Source organism: Papio anubis, chromosome 15 (assembly GCF_008728515.1).
Source record: "Papio anubis isolate 15944 chromosome 15, Panubis1.0, whole genome shotgun sequence".
Taxonomy (NCBI): Eukaryota; Metazoa; Chordata; class Mammalia; order Primates; family Cercopithecidae; genus Papio; species Papio anubis.
In genome coordinates, this window is record NC_044990.1 from 17,336,935 (window position 1) to 17,357,503 (window position 20,569).

Consider the following 20,569-nt stretch of genomic DNA (forward strand, 5'->3'; position numbering starts at 1 on the left):
AGACATGCACCACTACTGCCCGGCTAATTTTTAATAGAGACAGGGTTTCACCATGTTTGCCAGGCTGGTCTCGAATCCTGACCTCATATGATCCACCCGCCTCAGCATCCCAAAGTGCTGGGATTACAGGCATGAGCCACCGTGTCCGGCCTGTTTCTACTTTTATTAGATGTTTTTTGTTCTCAACGGGGAGTCATCAGTTATTTCAATGTGTGTGATGTTTTGAAAATATCATCCTATTTTTTTCTCTCAAACTTTGGAGAGCTAAAAAATAGCCTGCTACAGCACAAAAAGTGAGAAAAGTTAGCCAGAGTCAGGGAGCAAAGCTCTGTCCTCTGCGGGCCAGTTCCCTACAGGGAGGCAAAGGATGTGATTTCAAGAGTGCCAGGAAATCTGCCATGCCTCAAAATATCTTGCTTTCCACCTGTCATGGTGCCTGACATTCCATATTTAGATAGTCATTCCTTTGGTGCATGAACATGCAAATACCACTGGGAGGGGCAACACCTTGTTATTATTGTAAACTAACTCTAGCACTCTATTTATCTGTGTAAGGGATCAGGTTTCCATGGGACAGCTGAAATCTAGGGGCTTAGAGATCTGAGAAATGAAACAGCACTGTTTCTCTTAGGAGGAAAAAGGAATTTAAACATGTTTGTAGGAAAACTAATAGTCAATACAATTTACCATAATGAATCATCAATTTTACGCTGGTAATTAATCATCTTGTTTTTTGGTTATTTTCTAGCTGACATTGATGACATGAAAATATGCTATGTCTTAAGAGAAGGGGCTAATGCCACAAGTGATATGTTCTATTTTGCAGTTGAAGATGGTGGTAAGTATTCCCCTCTCCTGGGAGTGACAGCAAGGAGAGAGACTTTTCTTGGTTGCTCTTTGATGACATTATTACAAGAAGTCTTTATCAAGGAGCATTTCATGATCACCTAAATTTAACCTGGTATTTGCTGTAGACAATTTTACAATCTCACTATGACACAACCCTACTATGTGATGGCTATAGATAGAAGTTCTAGTTATATTACTTTTGTCTTACTATTTGTAAAGCACTGAAGAAAGAAATCTGTATAAATAGGATCTCCATGTCTAGTTGTTTAGGTTACACCCTGCATGAGTTGGCCTACTTGAGTCAGTAAGAGGATGTTGGAATTCAGCTGTGGTTCCACTCATAGCCATGTGCTCACCCAGGTATAGCTGCCCAAAGGAGCTGTTTTTTCCTAATTTGCTCATGGGTTCTGTGTGGGCTAATACTGATGGATAACGTGTTGCATTCACCAAGAAATCAGTAGTAAATTAATGTCTGTTTTATCTCACCAATCTCAGGACTTATAATGATTTTCTTAGTTTGGGGGATTTTGTGACCTAGTCCAGCTAAAAATTTTTCTTGGTTAAGTGCAAAAAATACATCAGAGTATAGGATATGACTTTTGAGCTAAGTCTCTTGGGCGATATTATTCTCATTACTCCCCCGGAACTGCCTGCCACTTATACTTCATTCAGCTTTGGATCTCTTGTCTTCCTAACCCTGTGGATGAGTAGAAAAACTGGTCACTTTCAGATTGCTCATAAAGATGTTTTTGTTCTTGCATGTTTTCTTGGAAAGCAAAATAACCTCCCCAAGTACACGTGTTGTGTGAACAGGACACCAGAACTGAGGGGATATGTGAGAGAGAAGAAAGAGGGAGGAGAAAAATAATTCATACTCTGTTATCTGTTTCCTTATGATGCTTTTTAAAAATGGCACACTATTATGTCGTCTATCTCAAAAAGACTGCATCCTTACCCTCCATGTTTTTTGAAGCATTACATATGATTTGTTTCAAATATCACTGGACACAACATGATCACAGTTCTGAAAAATGTCAACTGTTGAGTGTGTGCCAGAGAGGCAAAAAAAATGTGTTAAGTTGGGTTCAAATGTTTGATTCCTACTATAAATCAGAGAGTCAATCATGTGAGTGCCTTCATTTTTTTGAGTAACCAAATCATAGTTTAGTATTCTATATGTTGATGAAAGCGATCCTAGCATAAAACAAAGTTCTGAAAAAAAAAAACTTCTTGAACCTTGCTGCTCAAATGGGAAATTCTATTGTAACTAACTGTTGAGACCTTGAAATAATCCAAATCTGTGTAACTTACATCAAAATTTAAGGATTATTGGTTTAAAACACCATGTTTATCTCTTAAGATGACTGAATAAACCTCAGTAGCGAAAGTGTGACTTTCTGTAAAATTACCAAAAAAAGTTGCAAATTCAATGGCTGTGATTACACTAAAATATCCTGTACTTTTTAGTAAAATATTTTGCTTTTTTTGCCCATACACAAACACACACACACATTATTTTACCTTAGCTGGGTGGAATGGTAACCTTTACTTTAAAATTTTGGTCTCTATTCCAATTTTGGAAAACATTCTATAGTATCATATTTCAAAATATTAAGTACAAAATGTTAAGTGAAGAATGCCTAGCTGAAGAGGCTGGGTTTATGTTTGAATTTGCTGAAAATGTGGCAAGGCCTCTAAAGATTGTCTTTATGGAAGTAGGAACGTATCATTTTAGGAGTCTTTTTAGAGAGATAGTTTCATGTGAGAGAGAAAATTTTCAGATTTTCTTTTTTACACTCTTCCTCTTTACTGGCATAACATTACCTATGGAGCTCAGGCAGATTTTGGCAAGCTATTGAATAGAATTTACTTTAATTCCCCTGATATAAGAAAACTGTCCTTTGACAGAATAAACACAGAGACGTGCAAGATTAAAAAGTCACATTCATATCTCTAAATTGTTTTAATCTGATTCTTAAATGTTTTTTAGGATTTTTGCATTGCCTTATAAATGTTCTAATGCTTGAATGAGAAGTGCAATACTATTTAAACTTAATTAGCTGTAGTGATTTATTGTCATCTACTCTATACAGTGATAGTAGGCATATCTATAAGTCATCCCGATAAAATATGAAATGTGTGAGTATTTCACCCCTGGGAAGCAAGTCAGGGCACAATGGCATAAAATTGAGAACTCTGTATGTCCAGCTTGCTTTCCAATCTGATAAATGCATCTTCTTCAAATCAACGTGATTGGTTTTATAACAGTAACTATCTAAGGAAATTAGTGGGGCAACCATAATCCTTGAATAACCTTAAAAATAAAACATAATTCAATGTAAGGGATTTAGAGTAGGAGAAGAGATTGAGAAGAACAGAAGGCTGAGACCTCCTGTTTCAGATTTAATTGTGTTACCATGGGAATCTGGCTTGCCACAGGATTCTTCCGTTATGATGTAGTAATGGATTAGTTACTACCCATTACTAAAAGGACTATGCTTGGGAAAGAGTTACTACCTTTGAAGTTTTGGAGTGCTTTGGGACTTTTACCAAATGAAAGAAGAGAGCACTATCTGAGCAATAGATAACATCAGGGTCTTTACCTCAGGGGAAGTCTACTGTATTTGGAGTTAATACATGTTGGTTGATATAGCACATGTCTACACACATACACAGATCCTTGTATCTTAGGGTTCTTTCAATTAGATTTTAAACCTTCTATGTTATTTATTGTTACTTATGCGATTTTGCCTTCGTAACATCTCTGTGAGCAACAAAAACACAGCAAAAAAACACTTAGTATGATTTCTATTTGGCAGATGAGGAAACTGAGTCAGCAAAATAAGTAACTGTCCTCCTTCAAGCTACACAGCTGGGCAACTAGAGGCTGCTTTCAATCTCAAATTCTTTCCTCAAACAATAATAAGCGAGAACTTCCACACTTATTCAGGATAGGGATAAGAGGGGGGGACTCTTGAACTTTGTCTAGAAACTTGACCAACTTTCTAGGAATGTTTAATAGATGTGAGTGAAGTCTGAGTGGGATCTGCTTTTGGGATAGACAAAGAGCTTTGTGTTTTCTAAAGTGTGCCTTTTTATTTTAAAATGCTTTAAAAGTTGTAGAGCCCTAAACTTTGTAGTACTCTTTCTTGGTATCATAGTATAATCCTCTTTTTAAAAACCTTTGTTTTAGGTTCAGAGGTACATGTGGAGGTTTGTTATATACGTAAAGTCATGTCAAGCGGGGGTTGTTGTGCAGGTTATTTTGTGACCCAGGTACTAAGTCTAGTATCCAATAGTTATTTTCATACTGTAATTCTTAAAATGATTATTTTATGATGCAGTATGTTTATTGGAATACTAGTAAAGAGCATGAAGATGTGATATCAGAATAAGGCACTCACCCAGGTGTTCTGGGCCAGTCACCATAAGTGAATGCATCGTTACAAAGTATAAGGTCAAACTCTGAAGTTCAGGAATATATTCCCGCTATCTGTGGCTTCATCTAATGCGCTGGTGTATATATGTGTAGCACCTGCCTATGAATTTAGCTAACTGTCTTCCATTTCTTTCGGCTTTCACGCTTTATATCCTCATGAAGGTAACTTATAATAATACAGACCTGGGAAATCCATTTTCCTTTGTTGATTACCTCTTTGAATTCTAATTCCAGACCTAGTACTCTGGAATTTTGTTGGGGGGAAATAAAACATTTATTCTTTTATCCTTTTTGTAGTCAAACATTTTTATCTGATTCTTTCTCAGTGTTCAACTCTCTGTAATTTTTCTATAAAGTATTCTAGCATGAAAGTGCTTTGTCAGGCCCTTCTAGCGCCTTATTGTGATGTGAAAGCTAGTCTCCCATAACTATTCTAGGCACGCCCCACCCTCAACCCTAATGATTGTTAATCACTCTTCAACACTAGGCTCAAATATCATTTCCTCTCCAAAGTTGCCCCCAACATCACAGTGACAAAATTAGCCTCACTCTTTTTTATGCTTTTATCCCCAACTTTATTTACAGTAAAAATTCGTATTATGATTATTTGCTAATCTGAAAACCTCCACTAGTAAGGAAGAAATTCCTTCATATCAAAAAAGGTATCATTAATCTTTGTACCTCAGTGCCAAGGTTGAGCACAAGGTGTAAATACTTACCAAATATTAAAATAAATGAATGGATAAACAGGAGAAAAACAATTGCTCTCTTTTGATATAAAGATCAATTAAATAGTATTATAAGAAAAACTCCTATAAACAATTCCCGGTAGACCCTTTGCATTCCTTTAGAAGGTTGTCCTATCCTAGCATTAATTTAAATCCCTACGGCACCAGGAAAGTTTTTTAGTGAAGCTTTCACATTTTTAAATGCATGAAATTAACTAAATCAACTGCTGTGAAAATTCCTTTGAAATCTTCAGTGAAATGTACTTAAGATTGAAGTATTAACCACCAGTTCAGAGCTCGTATTATTCTTAAAGAAGCCTTTTCAGAAAAAAAAAAAAAACTTGTCAGTTTATGATTAAATAATTATACAATTTAAAATCTAAAAGGAAATAGGATTTCCTATAAGTCACTAAAATTTTCAAGCCAGCAGCACCACTACTGTATTTTCAGTTACCCCAGTATTTTCTTGTGTGGTATGAGATAACATTAGGACAGATGGAGAAGCAGAAGACAATATTAGCAAAAAGTACCTCTAGTTTTCATTAAAAAGTCCTCATGTAAACTTTTTATTTCTTTGTTTTAAGTCTCAAAGCCTCAGCATCAGATCCAGCTTGTTTCTTGATGGGCTTAACAAAAATTAGAATACATGATCATCTGGCTGGACATATTGGGTAGGAGGAGTCTTACATTTGTATTCATTATGAAAACCAGCTTGCTGCTTCCTTATTTGAAACCTCTCATATGACATAGGCACGCAGTCTCAGTGAGTTCTGCCTGCTGAGTTTGGCATTGAAACTGGGGCGGCAGACATAATATCTGTGTTGGCCATTATAGTGTTATCTGGGCCACAGCCAGACATATTTTTGCTGCTGTCTTTGATTATGCCTTTGGTGCCCAATTTTCCATCCCCCAAGATCCTTGATTCATATGCTATTGAAGGATATTATAAATAGTATCTTGACATAGTAGAAGCTGCAAAGTCATTTCTATATATGAAATGTCATTTAAGGTCAAGGCTTTTGAATTGTGCCATATTTGATGATTGACTCCTCAAACACAAAGAGACTACCAGAAGCCTTTCATTTTTAATAGAAGGAGTACAAGTTTTTGCTTGAAAATGACCAACAACTTTGGGGTTGAAGGCAAAATAATTACTGATAATTAGCTGGAAGGTAAATCAAGGGCTGGAAAAATAGAAATAGAGTAAATAGAAAAGAGAGGTCTGAGTACAAGCATTAAAAGATTATACAGACATATTCAGCTCAGAGAAAAAAGCAAGCATTCTTGGCAATAAAATTAATCGCTAGTGACATGAGAACCAGAGGAAAGATGCTAGTGCCTCAGGGAGTTATAATAAGATGGTGAAGTAATGTCAGGCACTGATACAAATATTTTTAATCTGCAAGAGAGCACAAGGTCTACTAGAATACAGATCTTGGGAAGGAGTGTTGGCTACTGTGGCTGAACGTTTGTAAGCCTTTCATTCTTCATGGAGCAGTTCACAATAGATCAAGTCATCAGGGTGTTTCTAGGCCAGATCCCTGCCTTTAAAAGCATGATTCTATTAAGGTACCTGTACTGTGTGCAAGAACGAAGTTAAACCTTGTAAACAGAAAAGTATAAAGTCAAGTTTTTATACCTTCTAGATAGAAAAGTAAAACTCAATTTTATTTATTATTATTCTTTAGATTCATTCCAAAATTATACATTATATGAATATACTGTTTTCATTGGTTTTAGTTCAGAGGACATTTTTTTAAATTGTTAAATCTTTGGGTGGCAATGAGCTCTTGTTAGGAACATTTCTAGACATTTCACATGATTTCATATTACTCAGAACAAATGATAGTCACCTTTTAAACACTAAGCAAATCTTTCATAGGTGATTAAAGTACCATAATCTCAAATCAAATATTTATTTGTGGTATACATTAATAATTTGATAGTATCTCAGTCTATCTCTTTACATTTGCTCTGATGGCTGGGAGAAATGGAAAGTTGCTTTCAAAGGAGAAGCACACAGTGGTAATTGTAATTATTCTGTATTTGCTAGAACCTAAGATAATGCAACAGATAACCAGAATGCAATGTAAAAGAAGGGCCAGAGTTTCTATGGTGACTCCTATTTGCTAAAAAAAGATTCCCTGTACATTTATTTATTTATTTTTTATTTTATTTTTTATTTTTGAGACGGAGTCTTGCTCTGTCGCCCGGGCTGGAGTGCAGTGGCCGGATCTCAGCTCACTGCAAGCTCCGCCTCCCGGGTCTACGCCATTCTCCTGCCTCAGCCTCCCGAGTAGCTGGGACTACAGGCGCCCGCCACCTCGCCCGGCTAGTTTTTTGCATTTTTTAGTAGAGACGGGGTTTCACCGTGTTAGCCAGGATGGTCTCGACCTCCTGACCTCGTGATCCGCCCGTCTCGGCCTCCCAAAGTGCTGGGATTACAGGCTTGAGCCACCGCGCCCGGCCCCCTGTACATTTATTTATTGAATTATGCAACAAATATTTTTGGAGCACCCACTCACCATGTTTCAGGTGTCCATTGGGATCTGGGAAAACAATGATGAATATTACAGTCATGATCTTTGACCTGAGATTCATCCTTAGGATAAAACAGTAGACAAATGAGTTAAACTTTGTTTAAAGTATTCTGACAGTTATAATTAAGCCACAGATAGAGGTACAGCTGTCAGGAAAGGCACCTGAAAGGTGGTATTTAAGTATAGACTTAGGACAGGATGAAGCTGCCACTAGAAGAAGGGAAGAAGAAACCTTCCAGGTGGCAGCAGAAGCATGTGTAAAGTGACTGAACTTTGTGTGTTCAAGTCACCAGAAGAGGACCAGCATGCTGCAGCTCCATGAACAAACCAGAGAGGGTAACAAGATGAGGCTGGAGAGCTAGATCAAAGCCCAATGATGCAGAGCCTTGTATTCCCAGGGGAGTATTTTGTGCTAAAGAAAAGAGAACCCACCTGTATTAGTCAGTTTTCACACTGGTCTAAAGAACTACCTGAGATTGACTAATTTATGAAAAAAAAGATTTAATGGACCCACAGTTATGCATGACTGGGGAGGCCTCAGGAAACTTACAATCATGGCAGAAGATGAAAGAGAAGCAAGTACGTTCTTCAAAGGGTAGCAGGCGAGAGAGTGAGTGAAGGGAGGTGCCACACTTTTAAACCATTAGATCTCATGAGAACTCATTAACTATTATGAGAACCGCATGGGGGAAACTGCCCCCATGATCCAATCACCTCTCACCAGGCTTCTCCCTCGACACGTGGGAATTCCAATTCGAAATGAGATTTGGGTGGGGACACAGAGCCAAACCATATCACCAACTAAATCATTTTAAAGCAAGGGAGCATTGTGTTCCAATTTGTGTTTTAGGAAGATGATTCTTGGAGCTGTAGAGGATCTACAGGAGGGCAGCAAGGGGAAACAGGAAGATTGACATGAGACTGATGCAGAAAGACAGATGTCATATGGGAAGAATAAGGAATATAATGTTGGATCCAAATCTGTAAGACTTCTTGCTGGGTTGGAGTATAGGGTAAGAAAAAAGGAGACCGTAAGCATGATTCTGGGTTTTATAGCCAGCAGAGAATGGTGCTGCCATTTATGGAGATGAAATAGACTAGAGGGGCATGGGCTAGGTTCAAGGGAGGAAATTAAGAGGACATTAGAAATATATTAATTATGAGACCTCTTACTTCTTTGAAATGTGTATACAGGAAGGCCAGCCTTTTGATCTTGCTTATCTTTTCTTCCATCACAGTTAGAAGCACAGCTTTAGGAGTGAGAGCTGGAACAAATACTGGTTGTGCCTCTTACCATAATTGGTGATGTGACTCTGAGCCAAGGGACTGAGACTTTCTGAGCCTCAGTTTCATTTATAAAGTTGGGATAATAATAGTACCTAGCTACTAGGGTGCTTTTAAAGATTAAGTAGATAATTCACGAAAATAAGGTCATTCATGCAGCACAGTTCCTGTCACATAGTAACAACTGTGCAGGTAGCTGCTGCTACTGTAGCTACTTCTCTGAGGGCTTCCAGAGTTATTCTGTTCTTTGTCTTTGTTTATTTCCCCTCCCTCCCATTCTTCTTTTCTTCCTTTCTTCTTCCTTTCTCCTGTCTTTCTCACAGTGGCTGTCTATACAGTTAGACTGTTCATTTGGTGTTGTGATGGGGAAATACACAAGGATGGAAAGTTAAAATCTGATGCGCCCTTCTGTAGTGCAGCGTTTCAATGCTAAGGAGGCTTCCAAAGTCATTTCACAGGTTGTAAGGAGTTTAACAAATATTTTCATTACGAAAATACTAACAAAGGAGTTTTCACTATGGCCAAATAACCGAAATTTTAAAAAATCCACTGTATTTCTGAAGCTCAGCCTGCATGTTTTATTTCTCCTTTTTAAGGGTTGAAGTGTAAACTTCATAGGCTTGAAGGTTAATACAGTATGTTGATTTGATCAAAATATAACCCTTCGAAACATCTGGGTTTAGCAAACATGAGGTTCAAAGGATAGTTTTGATTGCAAATCTCTAATACACTGAGCCATAAATGGTTGGAGAGATTGACTAAGTGCCATGTTTATTCAGGTATTGGAATTGCCTAAATGTGCTTTGCTATATAGAGAATGACATAGTCACCCCAGTGGCCAGATGCCCCATTTAGTCAATATCATAGAGAAAAAAGCAACTAAATAAATGTACCTTTGAGAAAACTAGTAAATTTAGGCACTGAGAAGAGCTTGTAAAATTAGTAAATTTAGGCATTAAGGAACTTGAAATTCCTTATTGGGGTCATTGGAAAATGAGTGTTGTGTGTATGTAGATACTCCTAACAAGTTCCTTCAGAAGCTCAATGTTGCTTATGGAAACAATTTGTAGTAAAAGAGTACTTCTTGATTTTATTTTATGAAAATGTAAACTCCTACTTTTCCTGAGATTAGAGGAAAACTATGTGCTTTTCAGAATCTTGTAATTTTAATATTTTTGTAAGTAATGATTGGGTAATGAATACATGTTATTTCACAGCTACAATCACAAACTTTCTACCCGATAAGTATTAAAGCCTTGTACCTTTCTGCAATATCCCAATGAGTTCAAAAGGACAAATGTCATACTTAATCCTCATTGCAAATAAGGAAAAGTAAGATTCATTGAAGTTTAACTTTGTGACACAGTGATGAATGCATGCATCACACACATGAATAAAGTATAGGTACTTTTGTTCTTGCTTCACAAATGTGGATTGATTTCATAATGTACATTTTCTAAGAGCAAAAATGTTTGTATAAATGAGAAGAAAACGTTTTCCTTAAAATTCTGTTTCAGAACAGTTAGTGCAAGTTTACTAAGATTATTAATTTGTTAGTCTGGTTCTGCCCCTTTATAATAAAACAAGTAGCTGCATATAAGCAATGTTTCATCGAGGAAATATAATGTTAAAGAAACAGTGTACCTTCATAAGTTTTACACTTAGAATTCTTACATTTTTAGGAGAGAAGTTTCCAGAATGAATTATTCAGTTATAGCTAATTACCATTAGATATGATTCATTTTTTGCAGAGTATTAGTATTCTTGGAACAAATAAATTAAAAGAAAAAGATTAGGGAATAAAATTATATAGCTATATTTGGTTTTCAACTTAGAACATCTTTTTCTTCATGCTAATTTCATGCTAAGCTTAGAAAATAGCAGCCTTCACAGTAGCTTTTGATGAAGGAAGTAAGGACACAGTTGTCCTCTTTCTGTTCCCAGAGAGCTCTGACTACATTATTGCAGGCTGAGAGAGAAGAAGCGCCTGCTCTCCATTCCTCTGCTGGATTCTTTAGCACAGGAAGGTTTAATCATTTCATCTTGGTAATGTGCCACCTACTACCTTTAACTCTACTTATCCAGCTGTTAGAGGCACGAGTTGAGAACACTAAAAACAGTGTTTTTAAGCATAGTTCAAGAGTGCCACTTCAGAAATTGAAAATAAACTTGTGAAACTGGTTGGTAGACTTTAGAAATCCCCAAGAAAGAAAAGAACCATTTCGTGTCCCCGTAATTCTTCTCTTGCTTTACTTGATTTTATGCAGAAATAGCCAAAAATTAAGTGCATTGCATCACTGCTATAAAATTAAGAAAGGTAGGCTACATTTAATCCTTTAGGAAATTGTTTTCTTAATTTCTTCTTGCCACCTAAACCTCAGGGTCATTTTGTTTCACCATCCATGTCCTCCCAGGTGCTAAATCCAGCCAGCTTTCCCTGGTTCCTGAATTTCTGTTGAGTAAGATTCCTACCCATTTTCCATGGCCATTGGTTCCTTCAGAACCATATTGAAGTTTATCTTAAATGACGTAACAGATGTAAACTGCTTAAAATAATCATAGACACAAAGTAAGTGCTATATTCATGTTAGCCATTTACCCCCACTATAATATCATATACTGTCCATGAGAGCCAGGATTTTTATCTGTTTCTCGTTGATGTACCCTCAGTGCCTGAGCACAATAAATATTTATTGAGTGAGGGAAAAAAATTCTTCCAATGCTATTATAATGGATCTCTTTGTCTCTTGTTGCCTTCCCCTCTGACCTGGATACAGCTTGTTTCCAAAATTACCTAAAAATACAAATGTGATTTTAGACCGGGCGCAGTGGCTCATGCCTACAATCCCAGCGCCTTGGGAGGTCAAGGAGGGCAGATAACTTGAGGTCAGGGGTTTGAGACCAGCCTGGACAACATGGTAAAACCCTGTCTCTACTAAAAATACAAAAATTAGCTGGGCCTGGTAGCGTATGCCTGTAATCCCAGCTACTCGGGAGGCTGAGGCAGGAGAATCACCTGAACCCAGGAGGTGGAGGTTGCAGTGAGCTGAGATTGTGCCACTGCACCCCAGCCTGGGTGACAGAGTGAGACTCTGTCTCAATAAATAAATAAATAAATAACCTTTAAAAAAAGTCTTTCCTCCCTTCTTCTGCCATAATTTTCTAAAGTGCAAATTTGATGCTGTCTCTACTTTATAACTCTCAATGTTTTGTTTTGTTTTGTTTTTGAGACAGAATTTCTCTTTTGTTGCCCAGACTGGAATGCAATGGTGCTATCTCAGCTCATGGCAAACTCCGCCTCCCAGGTCCAAGCAATTCTCCTGCCTCAACCTCCTGAGTAGCTGGGATTACAGGTGCTCGCCACCACACCCAGATAATTTTTGTATTTTTAGTACAGTCAGGATTTCATCATATTGGCCAGGCTCGTCTTGAACTCCTGACCTCAGGTGATCCACCTGCCTCTGCCTCCCAAAGTGCTGGGATTATAGGCATGAGCCACCACACCCAGTCTCAATGTTCTCTTGTGTGTTAGACACAGGATAGAATTCAGACTCTTCTCATATTGTACAAACTGTGCAGGTCTGACCCAGTGCAATCACGCTGCCTACTCAGGATTCCTGCACATGCCATGCTACTTCATGCACACTTTCCTGTCTTCCTCAATCCCCTGCCTCTGCATGAGATTCAGTAGATATAGCACATTTTCTTCCTGACGCCTTCTACCCCTATCCTCAGGGTCAGACACCTCCTCTGTGTTTCCCATAACTACTCATATTTTGATCTCAAAGCTAGATTCAGAACGTTGATGTATATTGATTTATATAATAATGTAAATCATTATGCCAATTGTGAAATATTATATATGTACATATAACTATGTAAATATATAGATACATACATGTACACAAATACATGATTGCTTACCAAGTGATGTACAGGGCAGAACAAATATTTAATCATATATAATATAATGTAAAATGTTGTTAGAATATTATGCAGTAGAATATACTACATAGGTACATATCCCTATGTTATATGAAAATGCTTATAAGTGCTATATCATGGTACAAATTGCTCCTCAAATCACACTGATAATTTAAAAATCTTTTATTCTGATGTGATCTTTTGTTTAAAGTGGCTTTCACAAGCTGAAGGATACTTTCATAGGGCCATGATTTGGCACAAGATACTATACCAAACCCTTCTAATGACTTTACCTTTAAACTGGTTATTGTTAAGTGACTTATAGTCCCAATTGGTAGAAAATTGCTGTTAACATCAGTGATGGCCGGGCACGGTGGCTCATGCCTATAATCCCAGTACTTTGGGAGGTTGAGGTGGGTGGATCACTTGTGGTCAGGAGTTCGAGACCAGCCTGGCCAAATGGTGAAAAAATTGCTCTACTAAAAATACATACACACACACACACACACACACACACACACACACACACACACAGATTAGCCAGGCATGATGGCACACACCTGTAATCCCAGCTACTCAGGAGGCTGAGGCAGGAGAATCACTTGAACCCAGGAGGCGGAGGTTGCAGTGAGCCGAGGTCATGCCACTGCACTACAGCCTGGGTGACAAGAGTGAGACTCTGTTGCAAAACAAAACAAAACAAAACAAAAACACAAAAAGCATCAATGATATTGGTCATGGTGCTAAATCTACTCAGCTTTTCCTGAATGAAAGCAATTACATTCAAACTATTTCTAAGACTTAAAATATATATGAGACTTATATATTCAGTATCTCTATAGATGAAGTCACAAAAATTATTCACTGGAATGCAAATTTTAATCAGGTGAATCTGTGTACTTCAGGACCAATGAGAAGTGAGCTGTAGGCAGTTTGGCCTTGAACCCTGGCTCTGCCAAGTTTTAATTAAACTTTCTGCTTATCTATTAACCAGTCGAGATGCATTTCACTTTAACAGTTGGTGTACTGAAACTCTGTACTGGAACTCCTTATATACATTTGTGTTTACAAAGCTTTCCAACTGCAAGAGCTGTTTCATTCATATTTGTGTTTCTTCTTCAGTGCTGAGTCGCCTTAGTCACCACATGGCACTTAGTGGGAGGTCAATAAATATGTGTGGAGTGAGTCATAAATAAATGTAAAGCATAGGTGAATTGTTGATGTCTATTTTCTCTTAAAGTTGCACGTGGAGTAACTTCAGAAGTCAAGAGAAGAATCTAAAGAAAAACGGAATAGGCTTACCAGTTAAAAATGGTGTAAAAATAAATGGAAGCTTGTGCTTACTTTCTATATCTTTCAAGGACACATAGGTGTATATGGACGTATACTTTCCTGCAGTTGTTTGCATATACTTTTATGGTGACATCAAACTCTTCCTCTTTGTAAATGAAGTTGCTCTCCTTATTTGTACACCCCTAGGTATGTTTCTAGCGTAGAGATTTCACTTCCAGATATTCCAGCATTTGTAGATGTTGCCATTTCTTTGACTTGGTTCATGTAGTAAGCTCATGTTCTGGATGCTGTTGAGAATGGAGTGAGTTTATACCCTCGTCGTAATGGACTCACTTTACTCTCCCATTTCCCCGCATCACTTTGATAAAACTGAGACAACCACCAGTTCCCTTTCCTTTCCCTTCCCCATCTTCACCTCCAGCCAGTATGTATGTGGTAAAAGTAAACATTACAGAGTCAGTTAAACAATTCATGTCTGTTTCATTTAATGTAAGACAAAGGTAGCACTAAGAGATAAAGTGGACTAGCAAAGCATTTGATACTAGATTAAAAAAATAAGTGATGTTACTAAATGATGTCGTAAAGTAAACCTATCTGGAAATATTACTGAATCGCTTGTTTTAAGATGCTGTCTTAGGGGTCTATATTTTTTACCATGTTGTTTAAATATTCACCGTATGAACACACATAGTGAATGTAGTGAAAACCATGTGTTATAGAGTCTTTAGAATTTTAGATACCATATAGCATTTGATTTTTGATATTTCAGGGAATGGATTTTTTTACAAATAGAAGATTCCTAAAGTTTTAATGTCTTTGATCATAAGTGTATTACATTCATGCATAGTTTTTAAAATAGTCTTACTACTTCCCCCAAAATTTCAAAGCATTGTAGGATTTTTAAAGAAATTTTTTCTATGGAAAAACTGAAGTGAACCGAGTTGATGTAAATTTAAAAACCTGGATTAAAAATGTGTTCAACACTTTGATATTAATATCCCCAAGCATTGAGAGTGACCACAAACAGTTGTAAATGCAGTGGCTTATCTTGTGGGTTTCTGAGACTGATAATTTTTTTTTTTTTTTTTTTTTTTGAGAGGGAGTCTCGCTCTGTTGCCCAGGCTGGAGTGCAGTGGAGCGATCCCGGCTCACTGCAACCTCCGCTCCCGGGTTCAAGTGATTCTCCTGCCTCAGCGTCCCTAGTAGCTGGGATTACAGGCGCCTTCCGCCATGCCTAGCTAATTTTTGTAATTTTAGTAGAGACGTGGTTTCCCCGTGTTCCTCGTGGTCCACCAGCCTCGGCCTACCAAAGTGCTGGGATTACAGGCGTAAACCTCCGCGCCCGGCACCTGAGAGTTGAAGAACTAGATGCAACAGAACAGAGCGGAAGCATGTGGTGTATACACTGGATGTGGCTACGGGCTTTTCTGCAATATTCTAGAAAAATATGATTCCGCCTTGTTCGGTAGTTGCTTATTTCATAGTGATTGTATCACCAAGCCCAAGTTTCCTTAATATAAGCAGTAGATCAAACTGATTAGGCCGCCTTAGAATCTACCAAAATAGCTAAATACAAGTTTTGCTATATTCTTCTTTCTTCCTCAAGGACAATATATTACATAGACCCTTCAAGTATTTTAATGATCATTTAATATATTTATTAGTTAGAATATAGAAAGCATTTTGTATACATTTCAATTTTTTTCCTGTCAGTTGCCCTAAGGCGGGCAGATATACGTACACATTTTCCTTCTTTCTTTCTGTTTCTTCTTTCTTTCTTTCTTTCTTTCTTTCTTTCTTTCTTTCTTTCTTTCTTTCTTTCTTTCTTTCTTTTCTTTTCTTTTCTTTCTTTCTTCCTGCCTTCCTGCCTTCCTTCCTTCTTTCCTTCCTTCCTTTCTTTCTTTCTCTTTCTTCCTTCTTTCCTCTCTTTTTTTCTTTTTCTTTTCTTCTTTCTTTCTATCTTTCTTGTTCTTTTTCTTTATTTCTCTCACACACACACAAACACACACACACACAAATACACACACAGACTTTTCCCGTGGGATTCCAGTGTATTACTATTTGGGAACCAGTTTCATACTTTAATAAGTCAATAAAATTTTCCTGGTACTAGTGCCAAAATTAGCCTCTTAGGAAATAATATAAAAAAGGCTGAAAATATTTTATTACATTCTGACTTACTCCTAGATAGTAACATGATTCAGCATTTAATTCTCATAGCAATTAAGTGCCTGTATCAGGTGTGATTCTTCTGTCATCCCCATTTCTTTCAGTGGTATGTCTGTTCGTTCAACCGTCTAAACATCTTGTAATTCTCCTCCCCCATCCTCTGTCCAAATAGTCCTCACAACCTGCTATTTTTCATTTACAATATCTAATTTGACCTTCTTTTACCTAACTTTTCTGGGCATCACCCTAGTAGCTTGAGTTACTGAATTATTAATCCAGTACTTTTCTAAGTATTGTTCTCTCTCCTGTCTCCCCAGCCTCAAATTCCTCCACAGTGCTTCACAGAGGAAGTCTTTGCAGTTGAGAGAATGAGAACGCTGGATCTAAACTGAGAAAATGGGTCTAATGCTCAGTTTTGCCACTTATCAACAGAGTGACATCAGGCAGGTCACTTAGCCTCCCAGAGCTTTTGTTTCCTCATCTGTAAACCTGAAAACATAATGTAGCAGTGTCTCAGGAATGTGACAAGGACTATATGGCACAAGAATGTGAACATATAACCTAATGAATCTATAATGCATACTCTTATTATGGATATATTATTCTATGGCATCATTTTTCATCACCTAATGCAAAAGCTTTGATTTTCTTGCTTTATCTACTGACTAGATTGTGTTATGTATTTATTACTCTAGCTCATGCATTTAAGATCAGCCATTCTATGGCCTTAACAGTTTGCTCCATTTTTATCTCCTGTGAATTATCCGTATTCTCTCTCAAATGGATTTCACCTATGGTGCTTATTTCACAAGTCAACATACATATTCATGCTATCCCTTCTCCAAAGTACAATTTCATGTTCCTCTACTTACTTTTAAAACACCACTCATACACATTAAATTCCATGAAACCTTGTTGTATTTTTTTATCCCAAAGCCAGCTTTATTTTTTCTGTATCTAAACCAGTGGTTCTCAACTGTCCCTCCCAAGATATTTGACAATGACTGGAGGCATTTTTGACTTACCCACGTGGGGGAAAGGGATAGAATGCTACTGATATCTAGTAGGTAGAGAAGCCAGAGATGCCTCTGAGCATTCACAATGCAGGAGACAGCCTCCAACATCGAAGAACTATGGAGGCTACAATGTCAATAATACTACTGCTTGGAAGCCAGGATCCGTGGTACTCTAGTTGAATTGATTATAACCCGACCAGCTTTGAGTTGTTGGTATTGCGGTTCTAGCGATAAACTGTTTAGGGACAGAGGCCTTGTCACAGTCATATTTGTGTCCTGAGCAGTGTAAAGCACCGTGCCATGCACATAGTGGCTGATCAGTCACATATTCAAATAAGTGAACTTGTTCACTAAAGAGATCTGTGTGAATGCTGTTTTAAGCCTGCATTAGTCAGTGGTTGAAATGAATTTAGAATCTTGAGTTAAGGGATGTGACCACAGGGCATGGGGCTACAAGAACCTCATTTAAAATGACATCAAATGTATAGACATCAAATACTTCTGAAAGTGAAGTTATAATTTGTTGATCAAAAACATTCAATTGTATCCTGTCAAATTTAACGTATTCCATTCAAATGTACAAAAGTCATGAGACTGAGCAAAGGTTGGGGTAAGTTTAGATAGAAGGGTAAGTTTAAAACTGTATGACATGGTGACTATAGTTAGTGACATATATTGTATTCTTAAAGATTACTAAGAGAGTGTATGTAAGCTGTTCTGACCACAGAAATGATAATTATGTGAGGCAATGCAAATGTTAATCAGCTAGATTTTATTATTCCACAATGTATATATGCTTCAACATACACAAATTTGGTCATTTCACAATGTGTATATATATACATATCATGTTGTACATGATATATTTATATAGCTTTTGGTTTAAAAAAACTTAATTTTTAAAAAATTACTTAAAAATTGGCCCAGCGCGGTAGCTCACACCTGTAATCTCAGCACTTTTGGGAGGCCAAGGTAGGCAGATCACCTGAGATCAGGAGTTAGAGACCAGCCTGGCCAACATGGTGAAACCCCCTCTCTACTAAAAGTAAAAAAAAATTAAAAATTAGCTGGGCGTGGTAGCGAGCACCTGTAATCCCAGCTACTCAGGAGGCTAAGGCAAGAGAATCACTTTAACCTGGGAGGTGGAGGTTACAGTGAGCCGAGATCGTGCCATTGCACTCCAGCCTGGGTGAAAAGAGTGAGACTCTGTCTCAAAAAAAAAAAAAAAAAATTAAAAATTATTTTTGTAGATTTTATGGCCTCATTTGTAAAATTTTGACATCATATTTATTTAAATGTGTTTTGTCAAGTGGCTTCTGTAAGAGACATAGATAACCAATGCAATAGAGGGAAGGAAAACCCTGTACACCGGAAATCCCATCACATGTTTCGATCATTTAAATAGTGACTACGTACCAAAGGAAATAATTCAAAAAATAGGGAAGGGTGGATGAGATGCAGAGAGGATTCCTTTGCCCTTCCCAAATAAACGAAAAGCGGACTCTCTCCCCAGATAATGTTGGAAGGCTTGACCCGTAGGGCCTAGGAGCAGAAGGAGATGAACTTGGCCTTTCCCGGCTAATCCAGAGCTCTCCATACAAGGCCTATCAGACCGATCTGTTTGTAGATCCTAATCAGATTTTTAATCTACCCAACAATCACTTCTAATGCACCCAGTTGGTTTTTTTTTTTTTTTTAATTTAGAAAGCAATGCTTTTTACAAAATAGTGCTATATAGATGTATATAATGGCCCTATTAATTGTCTTAGAGAGATTTGTATTTAAAGATTGATGGAGAAAATTCAGGATCTAGAATGATCGTTTTATCAGAGAATGATAGAAATCCTGCCTTGGCCATTTATTTGCTGTCACTTTGGTCAAATCTGTTAATTTTTCTGATCTCCAGTATTCCATATATGAATAAGAATGCCTTTTTGTGAAAGAAAATTAATTTAACCTCAGTCTAAGCTTAAATTAAATAACATAAATGAAAATTTGTCATAAATTATAAAGTGCTATATGAATATGAATTATTTCTTGAAATAATTTGTGCTTAGAATTTTTTTGAGTTCCAAAGTTACCTAGTAAATGAAGAGTTGATTTAAGCCAGAGTATAAGCAAGAAGGCAAATGATTTATTTTACTTTAAAATAGTTAAAGGGAACGCTAGGGAAATGTGACTTTTCCCCTTCCATGTCCTGCCTCACTGGGATGAATGAGTCCCTAAAAAAGCCTAGAAGAGAGCTCTTTCTACATGGATCAGCTATTTAGAAGCTTTCTTTTCTTGCCCATGACAAAGATCTTTACAGAGGTCTACTACCTTTTCTTCACTGCTGACTTTTACTGTTTTCCTGTGGTCTATCCTGCTACCAGTTCCTGCAGTGTGCTTTGCTATTTTCATTTCAAAATAGGTACTTATGCAAAATTCTAATCAGCCTGCATCCAGCTTTCCCACACCCCAGAACCTTTACTACATATATTGGTGGTTCCTTAGCATCAGCACAGCATATTCTCAGCTTAAACCTTCTTCTATATCTTTCTTTCCCATTCCCTTTCCTCATACCTACCTCCACCTTGTTGGCTCAGTAATCACCTCTGCTCTTTTTTTTTTTTTTTAATATTTCTGAGACAGAGTCTTGCTCTATTGGCCAGGCTGGAGTGCAGTGGCACGATCTCAGCTCACTGCAACCTCTGTCTCCCTAGCTCAAGCAAGTCTTCTCCCTCAACCTCCCAAGTAGCTGGGATTACAGGTGTGTGCCACCACACCCAGCTAAGTTTTGTAGTTTTAGGAGAGACTGGGTTTTACCATGTTGGCCAGGTTGGTCTCGAACTCCTGACTTCAGGTAATCTGCCCGCTTTGGCCTCCCAAAGTGCTGGGATTAAAGACATGAGCCATCGCACCTGGCCTGCTCTTTCTTATCTTCCCAAAACACACATGTGCACAGGCACACACACTTTACATAGGTGTGTATGTGTACACACATAGACAAAAATTTGAGTGAGATGTCCTTTTTATTTTTTCCCAATGCTGTGCATCCAGGTATAGAAAGCTTATGCTATAAATGCTTATAAATACCTTCATTTGGAACCAAGATCACTGACTGGAAGAAAGAGAAAGAGATGATTTGACTAACCGTGAAGCAGAAACTCTAACAAGTGCTGTCTGACACTGAGTGAGCTGCCATGTGATAAGAATCTTCCTGTCACTAGAAGTATTCAAGTCTCTATCCTGGCTAACATGGTGAAACCCCGTCTCTACTAAAAATACAAAAAACTAGCCGGGCGTGGTGGCGGGCGCCTGTAGTCCCAGCTACTCAGGAGGCTGAGG

The 20,569-nt window shown here is 37.7% G+C and overlaps 1 protein-coding gene across 1 annotated transcript in view; it reads left to right on the forward strand.

Annotated features, from left to right (window-relative positions):
- Nucleotides 1-20,569, forward strand: part of FREM2 (FRAS1 related extracellular matrix 2) — a 182,606-nt gene that overhangs the window by 9,985 nt on the left and 152,052 nt on the right. The window contains exon 2 of the mRNA XM_003913791.4: nucleotides 749-838. Coding sequence (XP_003913840.2) covers nucleotides 749-838 — 90 coding nt within the window. The remainder of the gene's footprint in view (nucleotides 1-748; nucleotides 839-20,569) is intronic.